Consider the following 20,349-nt stretch of genomic DNA (forward strand, 5'->3'; position numbering starts at 1 on the left):
GAGGAAGAAGTGAGACCATATATACAGTTGAGGGGACAACCTTTTGATGAGTATGAACATTTTGTTGACCATTCCAATAGAACCTGTCCAAAAGACTGCACTCCCTTTCAGTTAAAAAAATCATCTGTTTAATATCTCCATCTCACCCTTTGTGACAACAAACCCATTACTTAACAGAAAAGGTGTACAATCACACAATACTACCTGACTTTTATAGTTACTAAAAGCCTGATAACTTGGTCAAAGTAAATAGTGCATTTTATTTGTGGGCAGTAGAACAGGAAACATTGGTATTAGTCTTTATACCTTTATTTTGTCTGCTGAGGTGAGAAGTTACACAAACACTACCTGGGACAAAGAGATTTCTGTATGAGCGGTCCAATATTCTATAGGTAGGTTTGAAACAGGAAGCAAAACAAAAACAAAATAAACTAATTCCAGACAAAGCAATACAACTTGAATACTGACTACAATCTCAAATCATTGTTACCTGAAAAGACCAAAGCATGAAATGACTCCATGTATTGACAAACTTGCTAAGCAGACATGAATGAGTACTCCATATATTTTTTATCTTGAATGTGACATGAAAAATAGCAAGGCTTTTAATCAGAATCAGATCAAGCCCTACTCAACACCAATCCAATATTTTTCACTCACAACTCAAAAATAACAATTCAGAACTTCAAAAGCCTGCCTTTCCCCTCTCCCAGTCTCTCTTAAGGGTAAGGGTGTAGGGACAGAATTATTTTGCCTGCTAAAAATGGGGATGGATAAATTCACACTAGATGAAAGGTTTCAATCTAAAAAGAAACAACCTTCAAAGAGACACAGGCAGTAATAAAAATGTATGGTACTCAAACTCTGGCCCTGGTGACAATGCAAGGTGTGACAGTATACACAACAGCTGACATTCAGATAAATGAGTCCAATATGACATTGGAGTGGGTTATGTATAGTTACAGCCTCTCCCGCTCTCGCTACACACACAGGGTGAGGAAGAGGGGCTTAGTCTGATGTACATGGAAGAAAAACAAGGAAATCTAAAAGGTCCAAATCTGAGAAAGAAAAATCACAAAACGAGGCCATTCCTGTCAATAGCTTTCCATCCTATCAATAGCTTTCCATCCTATCCTGTCAATGCTATCCTGTCAATAGTTTCCATGCTATCCTGTCAATAGCTTTCGAGCTTTCCTTCCCCCTTTTCACAACAAGAATCTGATCATGTTATCTACATTGTTGGGTCAAATAAAAAATGTCACCACCTCCCTCTCCCCATACGAAATGATGAATACTCCTGTCCATCCATCTATCCACCACTCTTATAGTGGACTTCCCACTCTCCTCACCTTCCTAAAGTATTTAAAACAGGCTCCCTGCATTTAAATACAAACCATAAGGTGTGGCAAGACCCCCCCCCCCAGAATGACCCATCCCTTCTCACAAAGTATAAAAATCATTTACCCCTGACCTGTTACTACACACAATTCACAAAAATCTTTGAACCCCCACCCCCCTCTTGGTTTTCATCAGAATACAAACCCTTCATCTCTCCCTTCTCTTTTGCCCAATACCAAATGGATCCCCAGCCCCTACCGCTGGGTACTTCTCTGAACTCTACCTGGCCTTCTGATGGACTAGGTGAAACATTATGTCGCTCACACCTTTTCAGGTCAAAACGCGTGCCTAGGTGGTGGGGGGTTAGGGGTCGATTTGAAATATGGCAATCCATATGGCATATGGCAATCACTATCCTCGTCTGTCGCCATCCTCTACCAGAAGTCTCGGCGGTGGTAGGCATCAGGGTCGCAGTATTTGGTCACCACCACCCGGTTAGCAAACTTCCTGCCCGTCAGACCCTGCATGGCCTTCTGGGAGTCAAACACTGACATGAACTCCACAAAGATCTATAGGAGAGAGAGGGGTAGAGAGGGGAAATGTAAGGAGGTTCAATGAGATCATTCAAAAAGGCAAAGCCATGAAGCTGAAGACAGACAGAAGCTTCTCTCTCTCACCTTGCCAGTGCCAGGGACCTCCAGCCCATCCACAGGTCTGGGGATCTCGATGCTCTTGACCTGGCCGTACTTGCTGCACTCGTCCCTCACATCCTCCACGATCTCCTCGTATTCCTCTTCATCCACCAGCTCCTCCACAGCCACCATGTTCATCAGACACAGCACCTCAGTGGGCAGGCCGGCCATCTGGGTCATTGAGCTGTTCATCAGGCCCGGCACCTGCAGCGTCACCGGGGTCTGGTTTATACTTGTCTGGAGGGGAGAGAGGAGGGTTGGAGAAGGAGTGTCGGATACAGAACATGCCGTGAGGGATTGGAAAAGTAGAACAGACACAGCACGGGCCGCCCCCAAGGGCACAGCATATGCTCCCCCTCGTCTCTTCTACTCTAAGATCCTCTATCCCCTCTGCACAAGATCCTCTATCCAAGTGTATCTTTCTCAGATGTCCTGATGGCTCCCTGGACCAAGAGCTTCACTCTACCTTCTACTTCTCTCTCTACAGTAGCACTCTATTCCCAGCCTGCCCAGATCTCAGTCTCACCAGAGTGGCGTTCTTGGATCCCACGCTGGCTCTCTGCACCAGGAGTTTTTTATCTCCCAGCTGCATGCCGTTGAGTCCTGCTATGGCCTGTGGGAACAGGGCATCTCCAAGTGGTTAATACAGCTGTCAATCATCAGCAGGGACAAACCCCCAGGGTCTAAGCACTTCTACACATTATACACTGCTCCAAAAAATAAAGGGAACACTTAAACACAATGTAACTCCAAGTCAATCACACTTCTGTGATATCAAACTGTCCACTTAGGAAGCAACACTGATTGACAATACATTTCACATGCTGTTGTGCAAATGGAATAGACAACAGGTGGAAATTATAGGCAATTAGCAAGACACCCCCAATAAAGGAGTGGTTCTACAGGTGGAGACCACAGACCACTTCTCAGTTCCTATGCTTCCTGGCTGATGTTTTGGTCACTTGAATGCTGGCGGTGCTTTCACTCTAGTGGTAGCATGAGACGGAGTCTACAACCCCACACAAGTGGCTCAGGTAGTGCAGCTCATCCAGGATGGCACATCAATGCGAGCTGTGGCAAGAAGGTTTGCTGTGTCTGTCAGCGTAGTGTCCAGAGCATGGAGGCGCTACCAGGAGACAGGCCAGTACATCAGGAGACGTGGAGGAGGCCGTAGGAGGGCAACAACCCAGCAGCAGGACCGCTACCGCCGCCTTTGTGTAAGGAGGAGCAGGAGGAGCACTGCCAGAGCCCTGCGAAATGACCTCCAGCAGGCCACAAATGTGCATGTGTCTGCTCAAACGGTCAGAAACAGACTCCATGAGGATGGTATGAGGGCCCGACGTCCACAGGTGGGGGTTGTGCTTACAGCCCAACACCGTGCAGGACGTTTGGCATTTGCCAGAGAACACCAAGATTGGCAAATTCGCCACTGGCGCCCTGTGCACTTCACAGATGAAAGCAGGTTCACACTGAGCACATGCGACAGACGTGACAGAGTCTGGAGACGCTGTGGAGAACGTTCTGCTGCCTGCAACATCCTCCAGCATGACCGGTTTGGCGGTGGGTCAGTCATGGTGTGGGGTGGCATTTCTTTGGGGGGCCGCACAGCCCTCCATGTGCTCGCCAGAGGTAGCCTGACTGCCATTAGGTACCGAGATGAGATCCTCAGACCCCTTGTGAGACCATATGCTGGTGCGGTTGGCCCTGGGTTCCTCCTAATGCAAGACAATGCTAGACCCCATGTGGCTGGAGTGTGTCAGCAGTTCCTGCAAGAGGAAGGCATTGATGCTATGGACTGGCCCGCCCGTTCCCCAGACCTGAATCCAATTGAGCACATCTGGGACATCATGTCTCGCTCCATCCACCAACGCCACGTTGCACCACAGACTGTCCAGGAGTTGGCGGATGCTTTAGTCCAGGTCTGGGAGGAGATCCCTCAGGAGACCATCCGCCACCTCATCAGGAGCATGCCCAGGCGTTGTAGGGAGGTCATACAGGCACGTGGAGGCCACACACACACTACTGAGCCTCATTTTGACTTGTTTTAAGGACATTACATCAAAGTTGGATCAGCCCGAAGTGTGGTTTTCCACTTTAATTTTGAGTGTGACTCCAAATCCAGACCTCCATGGGTTGATAAATTGGATTTCCATTGATTATTTTTGTGTGATTTTGTTGTCAGCACATTCAACTATGTAAAGAAAAAAGTATTTAATAAGATTATTTCATTCATTCAGATATAGGATGTGTTATTTTAGTGTTCCCTTTATTTTTTTGACCAGTGTATATTGAAATTCCCCCTTTCAAGAACCCAACCAAAAGAAGAATTTAGTATTTTTCCCTTTCTACAGATGGTCATTTTCAAAGGTTTTACAACATTTGTACTGCAATTCAGTTCCAATATTTCAGGGTAATCTGTTATGATTGGAGTGTAACCACATGAAATAATTTTGTCAAGAGTTATGCATCTTGCTGTGGGGGCTAAAGTAATTATATCAAACACATAATACATTTTAATATCTCAAGAGCAATATAGTTCCCCTTTTATAACATTAATTTACATTTTTATTGATATGCAAGTAATTAAAAATGTGAAGCGATATTGCAAAAATGTGGAGATTTAAAAAAAACTGGAACAAATCCAAAACATGGTGTGTGTGTGAAGAAGTAAAAATGAAGGGGTTGGTTAGCTACCTGATTCTCCATGGTGATCTGGTCGTTCAGGTTGACATCTACATACTCACAGAACGCATAACCCTTAGACAAACCTGTGGCACTATCCTTGACCAAGTTAAAGGCCTTGAGAGGCCCAAACGATGTCAGGAGCTCCTTCACCTGGAGAACACAGAGAGAAGGGGTGAGATTACCATAGAGATCAGAGGGGAAAAGATGGGAGGGACAGGGGAGAACAGTCAGACGAGGAGACATTGTTGGACACTTAACATCTCAGACTATTGGAGGTCTTTCAAGCTGTCTGGCTTCCATCAGTGTTACTCCAGTACACTGCTAACCGCGTCCAGCATTGACTAGGCATGTGAGGAAACAGGAGGTTTTCACTGGGCCAGACTGAGACGTCACGGGAGGTGAGCAGCCAGCCAGCCAGCACACCCCAGTATGCGGCTCCAGGTGACCTGGTTAGAAGGCTAAGCTGGTTAAGGTTAGCTCACTGACCTGGTCATCATTCAGGTAGTTGGGCAGGCCCCCGATGAACAGCTTGTGGGCCGAGTCAGGCACCACTGTGGACACCACGCCTACACAGACAGAAGGAGAGAGAAGTTATTCAAATCGGCATGGCCGATTAATTGGGGCCGATTTCAAGTTTTCATAACAATCGGTATTTTTGGACACCGATTCCATTACGATCCACGAGCAGACTGCGTGGCAGGCTGAGCACCTGTTACATGAGTGCAGCAAGGAGCCAAGGTAAGTTGCTAGCTAGCATTAAACTTATCTTATAAAAAACTATCTTCAAATAATCACTAGTTAACTACACATGGTTGATGATATTACTATGTTAACTAGCTTCTGCGTTACATATAATCAATGCGGTGCCTGTGAATTTATCATAGAATCACAGCCTACTTCGCCAAACGGGTGATTATTTAACAAAAGCGCATTTGCGAAAAAAGCACAATCGTTACACGAATGTACCTAACCATAAACATCAATGCCTTTCTTAAAATCAATACACAGAAGTATATATTTTTAAACCTACATATTTAGTTAAAAGAAATTCATGTCAGCAGGCAATATTAACTAGAGAAATTGTGTCACTTCTCTTGCGTTCAGTGCATGCAGAGTCAGGGTATATGCAACAGTTTGGGTCGCCTGGCTCGTTGGGAACTAATTTGCCAGAATCTTACATAATTATGACATAAAATTGAAGGTTGTGCAATATAACAGCAATATTTAGATTTAGGGTTGCCACCTGTTCGATAAAATACAGAACGGTTCCGTATTTCACTGAAAGAATAAACGTTTTGTTTTCGAAATGAGTTTCCGGATTTGACCATATTAATGACCAAAGGCTCATATTTCTGAGTTTATTATATTATAATTAAGTCTATGATTTGATATTTGATACAGCATTCTGACTGGGTGGTGGTAGGCAGCAGCAGGCTCGTAAGCAGTCATTCAAACTTTACTGCGTTTGCCAGCAGCTCTTAGCAATGATTGAAGCACAGCGCTGTTTATGACTTCAAGCCTATCAACTCCTGAGATTAGGCTGGCAATACTAAAGTACCTATTAGAACATCCAATAGTCAAAGGTAAATGGTATAGAGAGAAATAGTCAACGCGTCATAATTCCTATAATAAGTACAACCTAAAACTTCTTAACTGGAAATATTGAAGAACACCAGCTTTCATATGTTCTGAGCAAGGAACTTAATCGTTATCTTTTTTACATGGCACATATTGCACTTTTACTTTCTTCTCCAACACTGTTTTTGCATTATTTATACCAAATTGAGCATGTTTCATTATTTATTTGAGACTAAATAGATTATATTTATGTATTATATTAAGTTAAAATAAAAAGTGTTAATTCAGTAGTGTTGTAATTGTCATTACACATATACATATATACATACACATATATACACACACACATATATACATACATATATATACACACACATACATATATATATATATACATATATATATATAATATATATATATATGTATGTGTATATATATGTATGTGTATATACATATACATATGTGTATATATATGTATGTGTATATACATATATATACACACATATGTATACACATACATACATATATATACACACACATACATATATATACACATACATACACATACATATATACATACATACATACATACACATATATATACATATATATATATATATATATATACACATATACACACACAAAAATCGGCATCGACTTTTTTTGGGGTCCTCCAATAATCGGTATCGGCGTTGAAAAATCATGATCGGTCGACCTCTAATAGAGACGGGTAAATAGTTCAAGTAGGCCAGACTAAGAAGGGTTTAAAGATGGACTAAATAGAGAGTGAAGCAGCCAGAGACGTTCAGACAGAGACAGACAAGCGGACAGACCAGGCACGTAGACGCTGGGGTTCTCGCTCATGCCGGGCAGGGGCTGGTAGTCATGAGGACGGCGGATCTTCAGACTCTGTCCCTGGAAGATGATGCCGTCGAACGCCATGGCCTGGGTTGTCTCATCCACTGAGCGGAACTATGGGACAACAAACACAGACCAGGTTTTACAAAGGTAGAGGGTTAACTTTCACCTGTCAGACCATTTCATAAAACTCAGATAAAAGGAAAAGAGGTCCTTTAAAACTATTGAGGAAGGTCACATTTCTTCTCCAGTATTGAGTATTGTCAAGTGGGTGTTGAGACCCACCTCGAGGAAGGCAAAGTTCTTGTCCTGGTTGATCTGAACAGCGAGGACGGGGTTTCCTGGAGCCTGAGTGAGACCGCCCAGACGCATCTGAGCATTGAAGAAATCCATCATGGACTCCTACACAGGGAGAGGGAGAGACATTGAGGCAATACTCTGGAAAAGACTCACTCCAACAACAACAGTATTTATTATGCACTCTCTGATCCCCCTGAGCTTGAAATACTAGTTGACAGAATCAGGTGGCCCGGCCCCTATCCTTAACCTGTCAAGGCTCTACGCTGAACTTGTTTTATGGGGAGCACGTCAAATGTAGGCGCAAACAAAGAAATTTAGGAGCACAAGGAAAAATATTTGAGGAAATAAAAGCTAGAATCCTTACATTTTTCTAGGCACACTGGTCCTCCTAAATAAAAATTCCAGGTCACGCAGCTACATATTCAGGCACATACACGAGTTAAATGGCAGCACTGTAGAACCCTGTTAACCTGTATCAACTTTTACCTACTACATCTCTCTGATCTCTGTCCCTACATCCATCCAGGAGCTAACTGACCTCTGTGATGCCGAAGGGGATGTTCCCCACATAAAGCCGACGGGCCTGTCTGGTCATCTGGCTTCCCACCACAGGGACAGGAGTGGGGGTCACAGCCAGGCCATCTGGGGTCATGGTGGGCAGCAGGGCCGTGGCTGGGATCTGACCCGCAGCTTGAGGAGAAGTCACATGTTTTTAAACACAACATTCATACAGCTTCCAGAACAAGACCGTATTAGAAAGAACTGTTAAATATGAGGCCAAACGAGGGTCAAAGAGTTGAATAGAGTATATGGAAATAGAGAGAACAAGGGAGGAAGAGGATGATGAAGTGAGGCCTCCTCTCTTACCCTGCATGGCTTTGTACTGCATCACACTGATGTGTTCAAAGCCAGGAGGAGGGACGTCCCAGTACTTCTTCACTTTGTTCTTCTTCTTCGTTTCACGGTGCGGGGAACGACTGATGGAGAGAAAATAGGACAGGAGAGGTGAGGACAGAAAGTCCAACAGAGGAGCGCAGGAGGAAACAGATGAAGTAAAAAGACAAATAGAAGTCATTACTTGTGATGTCCTGTGAGTCAAGCCCTAAAGTCCTTCAGGCCTTTAGAGAAACAGACCTTAGAGAAACCTACAGCTTCTCTTCAACCCATCTATGACAAACACCATGTTATAAATTATTATACCTTTTACAAATACAAGTGATTTCAAATGACATACTACTCTTAAATGACATTTCTAGTGGATGATGTCACAGAGCCCTACAAATCTAACCCATTATTACAGAGTTGACCCTACAGTTTCATTTTTCTCTCTCCATAGAAACCGAAACCTTCCCACACAATGGTATACACAGGATATAATACGCTGTCATAAACATGAGTGGATAGTACACAATCAGAGGAAAGATCACTTGCTAGAGTGACTGGAGTGATATTGTAATAATGCAGAAACAAGCTCTGTGTTAGTTTGCTGTATTACCTTACAGCAATCTCTTGGGGTTGTTGTTGGGATGGTGAGCTGAAATGACATTGGAAGGAGTTCACATTTCATTTCACTCCAACCCTGGTCACAGGTAGTTCCAATGCAGGAAGTGGAACTAGAGGGCAATTGGAAATTAGCCCCAAGCCACTGTTTGTATGAACTTCACATAGATCCTAAAGGATTGGATAGGCATAAGCAATATGGTCTTCTGCTGGAGCGCTCACCACATCCAGTCCTTTCAGATCTACTAGTAGGGCCTAGGGATAGGGACCGATTTGGAATCTTCTACAGAAAACTGAGGTCTAGTAAGGCTCTTTCCACTAAAACAAATGCATCCTAAAACAACTTAAGGGACCAGGTGTAGAATGTTCAACGTGTGTGTGAACACTGTTAGATGTGAGTCTTCCTCCACAAACTTGCATCTCACTGTCAGGACAATAGGTGGGCTACCTCAGACAGAGGAATAATGTTGTGCATCAATATGACTGTGAGAACTTTCTATTTCAGGTAAAGTCAGTGTTGCCTGGGTTGCTTATTTTCCAAGTGTCCTGATACTGTTCACTCATCAGGTGTGCAGATAGCCCTACTCTAACCAGTACGTAGTACCTGCACTTAACTAGGTCTCTTACACACCTGAGAGCGTGCAGTAAAACAATGCTATAGTTACCTGCGTCTCGGTCTGCGCTCCTTGCTGTCTCCACGGCGATCCCTGCTGCGTCTGTCCTTGTCTCTGCTCCTCCTCTTCCTCTCTCTGCTGCGGCTGCGAGAGGGGGAGCGACGGTGGTGGCGGTTCTCCTTGTCCTTCTCCGCTGGAGGAAGGGAAAGAAAAGGGAAGGAACGGTGAAACAATAGGAAGAGGGAGGAAAGAAAACAGAGGGGAGGAGAGAAAACGGTTGAGTTAAAATAATATAGTTATGGCATTAAGCAGACGCTTTTATCCAAAGCGACTTACAGTCATGCTTGCATACATTTTACGTACGGGTGTTCCCGGGAATCGAGCGCACTATCCTGGCGTTGCAAGCGCCATGCTCTACCAACTGAGCTACAGAGGACCATAGAGATGGGGAGGAGAGAAGATGGTACAGGGGGCAAGAGGATGGACACCGTTACGTGTTTACTTTCATAGGATATAGCTACTATATGGCCAAGAGATGTTAACTTTTCATGGTTTAATATTTTAACTGGAAACTTCAACATATACAGAGCTGGGAAACGTCAGCTGGTTCAAAACAGGGCCGGTTAGTGACATAAAAAAAACGTTACTTTTAAACAATGGGTTAGCTAGTTATAGCCACACGAATGTGCCTGGGACGACAGCTGCGACAGTGTGGACTCTAGCAGACAACGTTACTACCAGCTAGTTATCCAGCTCGCGCTCTTGTGTTGTGATAATAAGCGATTGTTAATTAGCTAGTTTAGAACCTGGTTATAAAACATAAGTGATTAACTAGCTAGCTTACCTTGTTTGTTTTCAGACAGCTGTCTCTCGAATTCGTCGAAATCCGACATCGCCGTTTCTTATTTGCTAGCCCTAGCTAGCTAGTTAGTTGTGACTGTAAAATGGACGGGAATGCGGCGCGGTCGCTAGCTTGCGAAAAAAGTGCACAACACACTTAGTAAATGCTAACTAGCTACACAACACCAATACAACGGGTTAGAAATATCAAAATCACATGAACAACTCCAAGTGATTTATAAATATATGGTTCTAGTTTACACTAAGAACAGACAATAACATTGGCGAAGAAAACGCGTTATATTGTGCTAGCTAGTTAGATAGCTAAAGCAAAGTCCAGGCTGGGGCCTGTTCTTGAAGGAGTCGTGGTAGCGAGCTAATGCTAATTAGTTAGCAAATCGAGTGAATACGGATATGCTGGTACAATTGCACATCCAATGTTATGCCGTCTGTCCTGTTGATGTTGTAACGGTGTTTGAAATCGTCCCAATATATATGTTTTGCAATGAAATGTATACAAGGAGAAAATACGGGATATGTTCGGTATGCCCGCTTTTTGCGTTTCGTCTCCCAGGAACCCCGTGACACCGGAAGTTGATATACACCTTTTACTTTTAGCGCCCCCTTTGGGCCTGTTATTCAACCTGCAAAACATGTAAATACAGTATATTCTCTTTGCCCTAGCACCAAACAAATTATTACATTGGACATTATATTATGCATTGGATACGTGAAAGCTCGATTTCCCTTTATTGATTTCAGAAACAACCTCTCAAATATGTGATTACAACAGAAAGGAGTTTGACCCAGGGCCGATGCGTACGTTTTTCCTCTAGCATCTCCCTTTCTACACATCAGAGAGAAACATAAGTCACATTTTTTAAGAAATCAAATGCTTTAATGGCATTTCTATTTTTACAGTCCATACAATTTGTATAATCAACCAAACATTATCAGTTTTTGAATTACAGGCTACTCCTCATTATTCTTGAAGAGAAATACAATATTAAACATTTTTGAAATGCTGCACACAGATACCGGTATCTTAAATGATACAGATTGTACTGTACCTTTCAGTAAATTATTGGTTCCTTATTAAAGTGAAAATGACATCTCTGACCCGTATAAAAGGTGTTGGAACATAACATGATTTCAGCAGTTGTACACACTGATACCTGTCCCTGGGAGAGTTTGTGTTGTGAATAAGTAAGACATGAAGTTTAAAGTGAGAGGTACCCTTTCACACACTCAGACAACCTGGGGTCTCAGCAATTCCTTGTACCAGTTTCAGTATAATAAACACACACTATACCACTATATTACACCATCGCCAATACTACTGCTATTGTTTTTTTAACATCATTATTAGGTTCAACAACAGCTCTGTCTAAACAACTGACCAACATGAGTTAATTTCACATGCAATTGTAATGGGGACCTGGTGATTGATATTGATTTACATAGACATGTTCAAATAAAAATCAACATTTTGTATTTTGTCCCTTTTGTGGAAATCACTGAGCTTATTGGAACACAAAGAAAGAGAAACCTAATAGTATGCAATCTAATTGTAATAAATTATTCCCAAGCAAACAAAGTATTGCAGTAGAGGACTGAAAAAAGAAAGCACAAAGCTCAACTGATGGTGAAATAGCACAGTAAATCATACTACTATTATAGCAAAAAACAAATCTTCGTAGCACAGTACAAAGGGTACGTGATGTTACACTACACCACACTTCAGTCAAATTACACATCTCACAACTGTATGCTACAGCGGCACTTTACAGTGACAGAATATATTCTGGTGCAACAAAAAAAGTGATGTATTTGTGGTACAACAGCTTAGCCTCACAGTAGCACTGTTCCCAAAACTGGCCCCATCCTCCTTCCAAAGCAAAGAGTATCTGCTTATTCTGTTGTTCTGGTGCAGACACAACACCAGTGGTCAGTCAGCTAGCTAACTTCCTTTGTTTCAGAACCTGGAAGCTTTCTGACAGAACACTGGAATGATTCTACTAAAGGGTGGAATCTGAGCAATAGAGTGTGCAACTACTCTTTGCTTTGTTCAGTTTGTGGTCGCGTGAGTTTCCTTCTCTTTAAGAGAATCCTCTCCTCCTTTCAACCTGGAGAAATGAGAGACAGATCCAAAATCACTAGGTGTGGGCTTTTTTAATATCTAAATAAGGTCATCATTTAAGTGCACAAATAATACATTTGTTTTTGAAGTGCTAGGAAAAAGACGAGGGAATGTTATCCAAACAACAAACATTTATCTGTAAATAAAGATGTATAGTATTGGCATTTCTTTTGTGAGTGTGCAGAATATGACACCACTTTTAAATGAAGACACTAAAAGGTGAAATTCTGACAGCGCAAAATAGATGATCGTCAAAAAAGACCGTATTACCTCAAATAGTCAGCATGGCACTTATTTCAAGTATGATGAAAATAAAGACCCAGTTTGGAACGCTACAAATCTACGATTTGGTCACTGTACCTTCATGCTGCTACTGTAAGTATTTGGGAGTAGCACGGCCTCTTCAGACAATAGCACCACTTTTTGGCATTAGCAAAATGGGGCCCTATGTGTCAAAATTGCACTGAAATAAAGTACTACAAAGTTCAATAGTACTCTGGTCAGAAATAAGGAATGCTATAGTTCATTACCTCGGCTTCAAAAGGATTCTGAACAAATAGTTAAGAATAGAAAACAGATTCTGTGTATGGGATGGGCAACAACCTCCCCTACATATCCAGCGCTCCCATACACAAATCTTAACTTTCCATAAATGTCTGAATCTTAGGGAGATGGTTGAGTGATGACCTTCCCCAAAAGTCCCACCCTGCTCTTCTTCATGACTAAATGAAGCCCTCCTCCCCCCAGAGCACCCCCCCATCCCCTTGGCCCCTAGATTCCCCTCATCCCCTTGGCCCCAGCGTCCCTCCCCCCTTCAGTGTCTGAACCTGTAGGAGATGGGTAGTAGCAGGTTGTTCTTCTTCAGGGCCTGCACCCTGCTGAGTGTCTCCTCATCCAGGGCGACGTAGCAGCGCCGTGCGTAATCCAGCAGCTTCTCCTTGGACGGGTCAAACTCGCCCACCTCCGCCACCTTCTCCGGGGCCACCAGCAGCATCTCAGCGATGGGCGTGGTGGAGGCCACCGTGTTGCGGTCTACGCCGTGGATTTGGAAGGCCTTAGACATGTTCTTCAGCCGCTGGTAGGTCAGCAGGATCTTCTTGTAGCGAAACAGAACCCCTGCAGCGTCTTTGACTAGAGGGGGAGGAGATGGAGGGAGGTGGGGATTGATTAGGCCTACATCAAGGAAGGAAGGAAAGAAGCATTTCCAAAGCATTGGAACATGGCATGAGTAACATGGCTGCCATTGTCCCTCACCTCTCTGCCTCTCCCTGGTGAATCGGAAGACCCGCCTCCTCTTCATCCCTGGGTGCCCACCGCTGCTCATGCCCTCTGACATCCCGTCTTCTCCTGAAATCATTTCCTCCTCGTTCATGTAGCCTTCCTGCTCCAGGAACTCCTCGGACTCCCCCAGGAGGGAAAGGGAATCTAAACAGACAAACAAGACCTGATAAAAAACTACTTTAAACTAGAGGTGCTAGACTGATGTGCTAGACTACAGGTGATAGACTAGAGGTGATAGACTAGAGATGCTAGACTAGAGGTGCTAGACTAGAGGTGATAGACTAGAGGTGATAGACTAGAGATGATAGACTAGAGGTGATAGACTAGAGGTGATAGACTAGAGATGCTAGACTAGAGGTGCTAGACTACAGGTGATAGACTAGAGGTGATAGACTAGAGATGCTAGACTAGAGGTGCTAGACTAGAGGTGATAGACTAGAGGTGATAGACTAGAGATGATAGACTAGAGGTGATAGACTAGAGGTGATAGACTAGAGATGCTAGACTAGAGATGCTAGACTAGAGGTGCTAGACTACAGGTGATAGACTAGAGGTGATAGACTAGAGATGCTAGACTAGAGGTGCTAGACTAGAGGTGATAGACTAGAGGTGATAGACTAGAGATGATAGACTAGAGGTGATAGACTAGAGGTGATAGACTAGAGATGCTAGACTAGAGATGCTAGACTAGAGGTGCTAGACTAGAGGTGCTAGACTAGAGGTGCTAGACTAGAGGTGCTAGACTGATGTGCTAGACTGATGTGCTAGACTAGAGGTGATAGACTAGAGGTGCTAGACTAGAGGTGATAGAGGTGATAGACTAGAGCTGATAGGGGTGATAGACTAGAGGTGATAGAGGTGCTAGACTAGAGCTGATAGAGATGCTAGACTAGAGGTGATAGACTAGAGGTGCTAGACTTGAGGTGCTAGACTAGAGCTGATAGAGGTGCTAGACTAGAGCTGATAGAGGTGCTAGACTAGAGCTGATAGGGGTGATAGACTAAAGGTGCTAGACTAGAGGTGATAGACTAGAGGTGATAGAGGTGATAGACTAGAGGTGATAGACTAGAGGTGATAGACTAGAGGTGATAGAGGTGCTAGACTAGAGCTGATAGGGGTGATAGACTAGAGGTGCTAGACTAGAGGTGCTAGACTAGAGTTGATAGAGGTGCTAGACTAGAGCTGATAGACTAGAGGTGATAGACTAGAGCTGATAGACTAGAGGTGATAGAGGTGATAGACTAGAGGTGATAGACTAGAGGTGATAGACTAGAGCTGATAGAGGTGATAGACTAGAGGTGATAGACTAGAGGTGATAGAGGTGATAGACTAGAGGTGATAGACTAGAGGTGATAGACTAGAGGTGATAGACTAGAGCTGATAGAGGTGATAGACTAGAGGTGATAGACTAGAGGTGATAGACTAGAGGTGATAGACTAGAGGTGATAGAGGTGCTAGACTAGAGATGCTAGACTAGAGGTAATAGAGGTGATAGACTAGAGGTGATAGACTAGAGATGCTAGACTAGAGATGCTAGAGGTGCTAGACTAGAGGTGCTAGACTAGAGATGATAGAGGTGCTAGACTAGAGGTGATAGACGTGCTAGACTAGAGTTGATAGAGGTGCTAGACTAGAGATGATAGAGGTGCTAGACTAGAGGTGCTAGACTAGAGGTGCTAGACTAGAGTTGATAGAGGTGCTAGACTAGAGGTGATAGAGGTGCAAGACTAGAGGTGCTAGACAAGAGGTGCTAGACTAGAGGTGCTAGACTAGAGCTGATAGAGGTGATAGACTAGAGGTGATAGACTAGAGGTGCTAGACTTGAGGTGATAGACTAGAGGTGCTAGACTAGAGGTGATAGACTAGAGGTGCTAGACTAGAGGTGATAGACTAGAGATGCTAGACTAGAGGTGATAGACTAGAGGTGCTAGACTAGAGGTGATAGAGGTGATAGACTAGAGGTGATAGAGGTGCTAGACTAGAGGTGATAGAGGTGCTAGACTAGAGGTGCTAGACTAGAGGTGATAGAGGTGCTAGACTAGAGGTGCTAGACTAGAGGTGATAGACTAGAGGTGCTAGACTAGAGGTGATAGACTAGAGATGCTAGACTAGAGGTGATAGACTAGAGGTGCTAGACTAGAGGTGATAGAGGTGATAGACTAGAGGTGATAGAGGTGCTAGACTAGAGGTGATAGAGGTGCTAGACTAGAGGTGCTAGACTAGAGGTGATAGACTAGAGGTGATAGAGGTGCTAGACAAGAGGTGCTAGACTAGAGGTGATAGAGGTGCTAGACTAGAGGTGATAGAGGTGATAGACTAGAGGTGATAGAGGTGATAGACTAGAGCTGATAGGGGTGCTAGACTAGAGGTGCTAGACTAGAGGTGATAGAGGTGCTAGACTAGAGGTGATAGAGGTGCTAGACTAGAGGTGCTAGACAAGAGGTGATAGACTATTAGTGGTGGAAAAAGTACCCAATTGTCATACTTGTGTAAAAGTAAAGATACCTTATTAGAAAATGACTCAAGTAAAAGTCACCCAGTAAAATACTACTTCAGTAAAAGTCTAAAAGTATTTGGTTTAAATATACTTAAGTATCAAAAGTAAATGGAATTGCTCAAATATACATAAGCAAGGACATCCCTGCCGGCCAAACCCTCCCCTAACCCGGACAACGCTGGGCCAATTGTGCGCCGAACCATGGGTCTCTCGGTCGCGGCCGGCTGCGCCAGAGCCTGGACTCGAACCCAGAATCTCTAGTGGCACAGCTAGCACTGCGATGCAGGGCCTTAGACCACTGCACTACTCGGGAGGCCTCTCCCATTCCTGCCAGAATCCTTTGGCACCTGCAAGAGTCCTGTTCATATGTCAACCTCTAGTCTGGATCCCATTACCTGGCCCTACACTCCCGTGTGCATTCATGTCACTCATGGTGGCTCTGTTAGCGCTGCTACTGCCACTGCTGTGCCCCTGCAAGAGGGTCTGGGAGGCCCCGGGGCTGAACATGGAGCTCATCGCGGCCATCTGATTGGCTATCGTGCTGGAAGTGTGGTTTTTGGGTGGGGCCATGGCAGTGGGGGATGGTCTTCGCTGGAATATCTGACGAGATGTGAAACGCTGTGGCTCAGACTTCTGCTCTGAAAGGGTTAACGAACGGAAAAGGAGAAGATCAATGAGGGTGATCAGTGAACTGAGGCCAGTAGTGGTGAGAGGTGACGAGAATGTATAGAATATGCTCTGGATCTAGATACATGTATCTTGAACAACAATGCACTACTGAGGTCATAAAGCAGTCCTTACCAGCTGGCCGTTCCCCCTCTCTCCTCGGCTTCCATTCAAAACGTCTAGAGTCATAGCCTGCAGGAGGAAAAACAACGGTTCCTGAGAATAAATCTATGCCTGTAAAAAGTATGTTGTCTTACATGCTGACAAACCGGCTCCACGCGTGCGTCTACGTGCTGATTTTGTCTATCCCCACCAGACGCGTTCATGACATGCAGGTTAAAATACCAAAACCAACTGTGGACCAACTATATTAATTTGGGGACAGGTCGAAACACACATGAAACTTTCATGGACATTTAGCTAGCTTGCTGTTGCTATCTAATTTGTCCTAGAAAATAAACATTGGGTTGTTATTTTACCTGAAATGCATATGGTCCTTTTTTTGCTGGTACTTTTTATAATTTTTTACCCATGTTGAGTCAAACAAAATCGTGTGTTCTCTACTCCGATAATTAATCCACAGACAAAAAGGGGATGTTTGTTCATTCTTCTTCTTTTGTGGAGTTTTATATGGCGGTTGGCAACCATATTTAAGGTACATTACCACCACCAAATGGTGGTGTGGACCTCCATCTTTCAATCACCCACGTGGGTATATGCTCCTAAAAACCAATGATGAGATGGGAGAGGCGGGTCTTGCAGCAAATCAAGCGTCTAAAATAGAACCAAGTTCTATTTTAGCGCCTGGCTAAGCAGACGCTGGTTGAGGTGCACAAGCAGTTGGGATGAAATTATTGAATAACGTGTGTACATTTACTTAGCAACGCTCGTGCACGCAACCTGGCTGGTGTGGTTAGCATGGAAGAACTTCTCTAATCACAAAACATCTTTCTCCATCATGGTTGTGTCCATCCTCCTTCCCAAAACCTCTCCATGCCCCTCGCTCACCATTGCTGTACTGGCTCTCGCTGGGGCCCTGGTTCTGATGGCCTTGGGTCTTGGTAGAGAAGATGAAGCGGTCCAGCTGGCAACGCAGGAAGTCCCTCTCCTCCTCCAGGTCCTCGATGCGTTTGTGCAGCCACGAGTTCTTCTCCAGGGAGATCTGCAGCTGCGTCCGCAGGTTGGTGATCAGCAGGTACGAGCTGCCTGGTGGGGGGGCGCCCGAGGGAAGGGGCGACTCTGAGAAACACACACAGGAAGTTAAGGGTCAGGTAATGAATATCAGGATTAATCTTAATCCCTAACCGATTCACACCGAAGAAACCAGGTGAGTGGACTCACTGGACTGTCCTTCCAGATGGTCATTCAACTACATTAATCTATGGTATGGGTTCTGATCTAGTAGAAAATAAAAGCTTTGATATGAACCGTCAAAACTCTGTTCATTCTGGTTGAAGAAGCCTTGCTGCTCAAAGTTGTTCTCCTCAAAGGGAATGGAGATTTCATAGGCATCCTCGTTCTTCGGAGCTACAGAGGGAGAAATATACAGTAGGCATTATTATGGATAAATAACTGTTATCACTTTGTCATGAAGAGGTAAATACACAGCTATATCAATGATCCAGATTTTAGAAGGTTTAACAATCTTACTCTGCATGGGGTGGGAGCCTGTGTGGCTCTTGGAGGTAGGCAAAGCGTCATTAATATTTCCCTCCTGCATCTCGTGCACCCTTCATTGTACAGAAACAATACAGGTTTATTAATTTATTACATTTGGCACACAACATCCAATGATGGAAAACAACTCCCATTGACGATGTTTCGTTGCAAATGTAAAAGTATGCAGTCAGTTTTGTAATAACTTCGAAGTGTTGCCTTCAGCTTGCTAACTAAGCATTCGTGGATGCAATTATGCCACTAGAAATGTAATTACTAGTAGTTAATGTATGGCAGTTCTCAGCTGAGATGCAGAATAAGTTACCTACTTATTTCGCACAGATCGCTTTATTCCCCTCTGTCTAACGTTAAACTTGCTAGCGTACTATCAAGTTATATTAGCACATTATACACGATGTTCGTCGCTGACATATGCTAGTTTGCAAAATGTAGCGTTATAATAAAAAATGGACACGTTAGCTAGTTACACATCACATTGCCATAAGGACTCTGCTAATCTTACACAGGCTAGCTAGATAATCAGCAGCTAGCTATTTTACTAGTAGCAAGCTAGCAGCTTCTTTTACGCACAAACTATTTTCTGGTGGAGTTCTCTACAAATCAATGATATACGAACCGTTATTCAGTCGTTATAACACCGTATTTCATATGTAAATCCCGTTCATTCTGTCCACTTTCGTACCTAGCTAGAACAATAACAATTTAGCGTTTATTTTACAAGTCTTGTTTACGTCCTTTGCCGTCATTTCCGGTTACCTAAGGGAGAGTGTATAATTTACCGAAATGTAGTTTGTAAGGAAAAGGCGCTGCTGTAGTCAGGATCCCGTTCCAGCTGTCGCACTGTAAGTACATATCTTTATCAATGGAAAGCGCTTGTGTATTGTATTAATTGTTAATTATTAAATAAGAACACAAATTATATACTGAACAAAAATAGAACATGTAAAGTTTTGCTCCCATGTTTCATGAGCTGAAATAAAACATCCCAGAAATGTTCCATAAGCACAAAAATCGTATTTCTCAAAAATGTTGTGGACAAATTTGTTTACATCCCTGTTAGTGAGCATGTCTCCTTTGCCAATATAATCCATATACTTGACAGGTGTGGCATATCAGGAAACTGAGTAAACAGCATGATCATTACACAGGTGCAGGCCACTCTAAATGTGCAGTTTTGTCACGTAACACAATGCAACAGATGTTTCAAGTTTTGAGCAAGCGTGCCAGAGAATTTAATTGTCATCTCTACCATAATCCGACTCCAACTTCGTATTTAGAGAATTTGGCAGTACGTCCAACTTTCTTCACAACCGCAAACCACATGTAACCACGCCAGCCCAGGAACTCCACATCTGGGTTCTTCACCTGCAGGATCATCTGAGACCAGCCACCCGGACAGCTGATGTGGGGGAAACGATTTCTGATCGGCTGGGCCTGGCTCCCCAGTGGGTGGCTGGTCTCAGATGATTAGAGCCCAATTCAATTATTTCAATTGACTGATTTCCTTATATGAACTGTAACTCAGTAAAATCGTTGACATTTGTGAATGTTGTATTTGTTTTTTTGTTTAGTATATACATTATATTTCAAATTCCAAAATAAATGTCAGTGGGAAAAGAATTGAAAAGTAAAATATTGTTTGACAGGTTTTTCTTGCTTTCGTTTAGTGCTGCTCTGACCAAG

At 43.6% G+C, this 20,349-nt stretch overlaps 2 protein-coding genes across 5 annotated transcripts; both read right to left on the minus strand.

The window, feature by feature from the left end:
- Positions 1-240: 240 nt before the first annotated feature.
- On the minus strand, positions 241-11,000 carry LOC106576921 (splicing factor U2AF 65 kDa subunit). Of its 4 annotated transcripts, XM_014154451.2 has the most exons (13): positions 10,410-11,000; positions 9,929-9,991; positions 9,617-9,758; positions 8,947-8,985; positions 8,319-8,428; positions 7,990-8,141; positions 7,437-7,553; positions 7,127-7,265; positions 5,202-5,281; positions 4,725-4,865; positions 2,557-2,643; positions 2,016-2,267; positions 241-1,907 (listed from the first exon to the last, which is right to left on the minus strand). In XM_014154451.2, the coding sequence occupies exons 1-13, from the start codon at positions 10,456-10,458 to the stop codon at positions 1,773-1,775; spliced, it is 1,506 nt and encodes a 501-aa protein (XP_014009926.1). In that variant the 5' UTR covers positions 10,459-11,000; the 3' UTR covers positions 241-1,772. The 4 variants fall into 4 exon arrangements, with proteins under 4 accessions (XP_014009926.1, XP_014009932.1, XP_014009931.1 ...); XM_014154457.2 differs by lacking the exon at positions 9,929-9,991; XM_014154456.2 differs by lacking the exon at positions 8,947-8,985.
- A 281-nt stretch (positions 11,001-11,281) lies between these two features.
- On the minus strand, positions 11,282-19,528 carry LOC106576897 (coiled-coil domain-containing protein 106). The gene is made up of 9 exons (XM_014154439.2): positions 19,283-19,528; positions 18,640-18,719; positions 18,418-18,516; positions 17,998-18,228; positions 17,125-17,181; positions 16,719-16,961; positions 13,800-13,970; positions 13,373-13,676; positions 11,282-12,531 (listed from the first exon to the last, which is right to left on the minus strand). Exons 2-9 carry the CDS (start codon positions 18,707-18,709, stop codon positions 12,474-12,476), a joined length of 1,233 nt encoding a protein of 410 aa, XP_014009914.1. The 5' UTR covers positions 18,710-18,719; positions 19,283-19,528; the 3' UTR covers positions 11,282-12,473.
- Positions 19,529-20,349: the final 821 nt, after the last annotated feature.

The sequence above is a fragment of the Salmo salar genome, chromosome ssa02 (assembly GCF_905237065.1).
Source record: "Salmo salar chromosome ssa02, Ssal_v3.1, whole genome shotgun sequence".
Lineage (NCBI taxonomy): Eukaryota > Metazoa > Chordata > Actinopteri > Salmoniformes > Salmonidae > Salmo > Salmo salar.

What these genes read in the sequence shown, in the direction of transcription:
- LOC106576921 (XM_014154451.2), bottom strand. Translation starts at nt 10,458, where the DNA reads ATGTCGGATTTCGACGAATTCGAGAGACAGCTGTCTGAAAACAAACAA. An exon ending in CCCCAAGAGATTGCTGTAAG is followed by an intron (nt 8,429 to 8,946) that starts GTAATACAGCAA and finishes TCTCTCCATCAG; the next exon opens with TCGTTCCCCGCACCGTGAAA. An exon ending in CCCCAGCGTCTACGTGCCTG is followed by an intron (nt 5,282 to 7,126) that starts GTCTGTCCGCTT and finishes CTGTCTGTGTAG; the next exon opens with GCGTGGTGTCCACAGTGGTG.
- LOC106576897 (XM_014154439.2), bottom strand. Translation starts at nt 18,709, where the DNA reads ATGCAGGAGGGAAATATTAATGACGCTTTGCCTACCTCCAAGAGCCAC. An exon ending in AGGCTCCCACCCCATGCAGA is followed by an intron (nt 18,517 to 18,639) that starts GTAAGATTGTTA and finishes CTCCCTCTGTAG; the next exon opens with CTCCGAAGAACGAGGATGCC. An exon ending in ACACGGGAGTGTAGGGCCAG is followed by an intron (nt 13,971 to 16,718) that starts GTAATGGGATCC and finishes TTGTCTGTTTAG; the next exon opens with ATTCCCTTTCCCTCCTGGGG.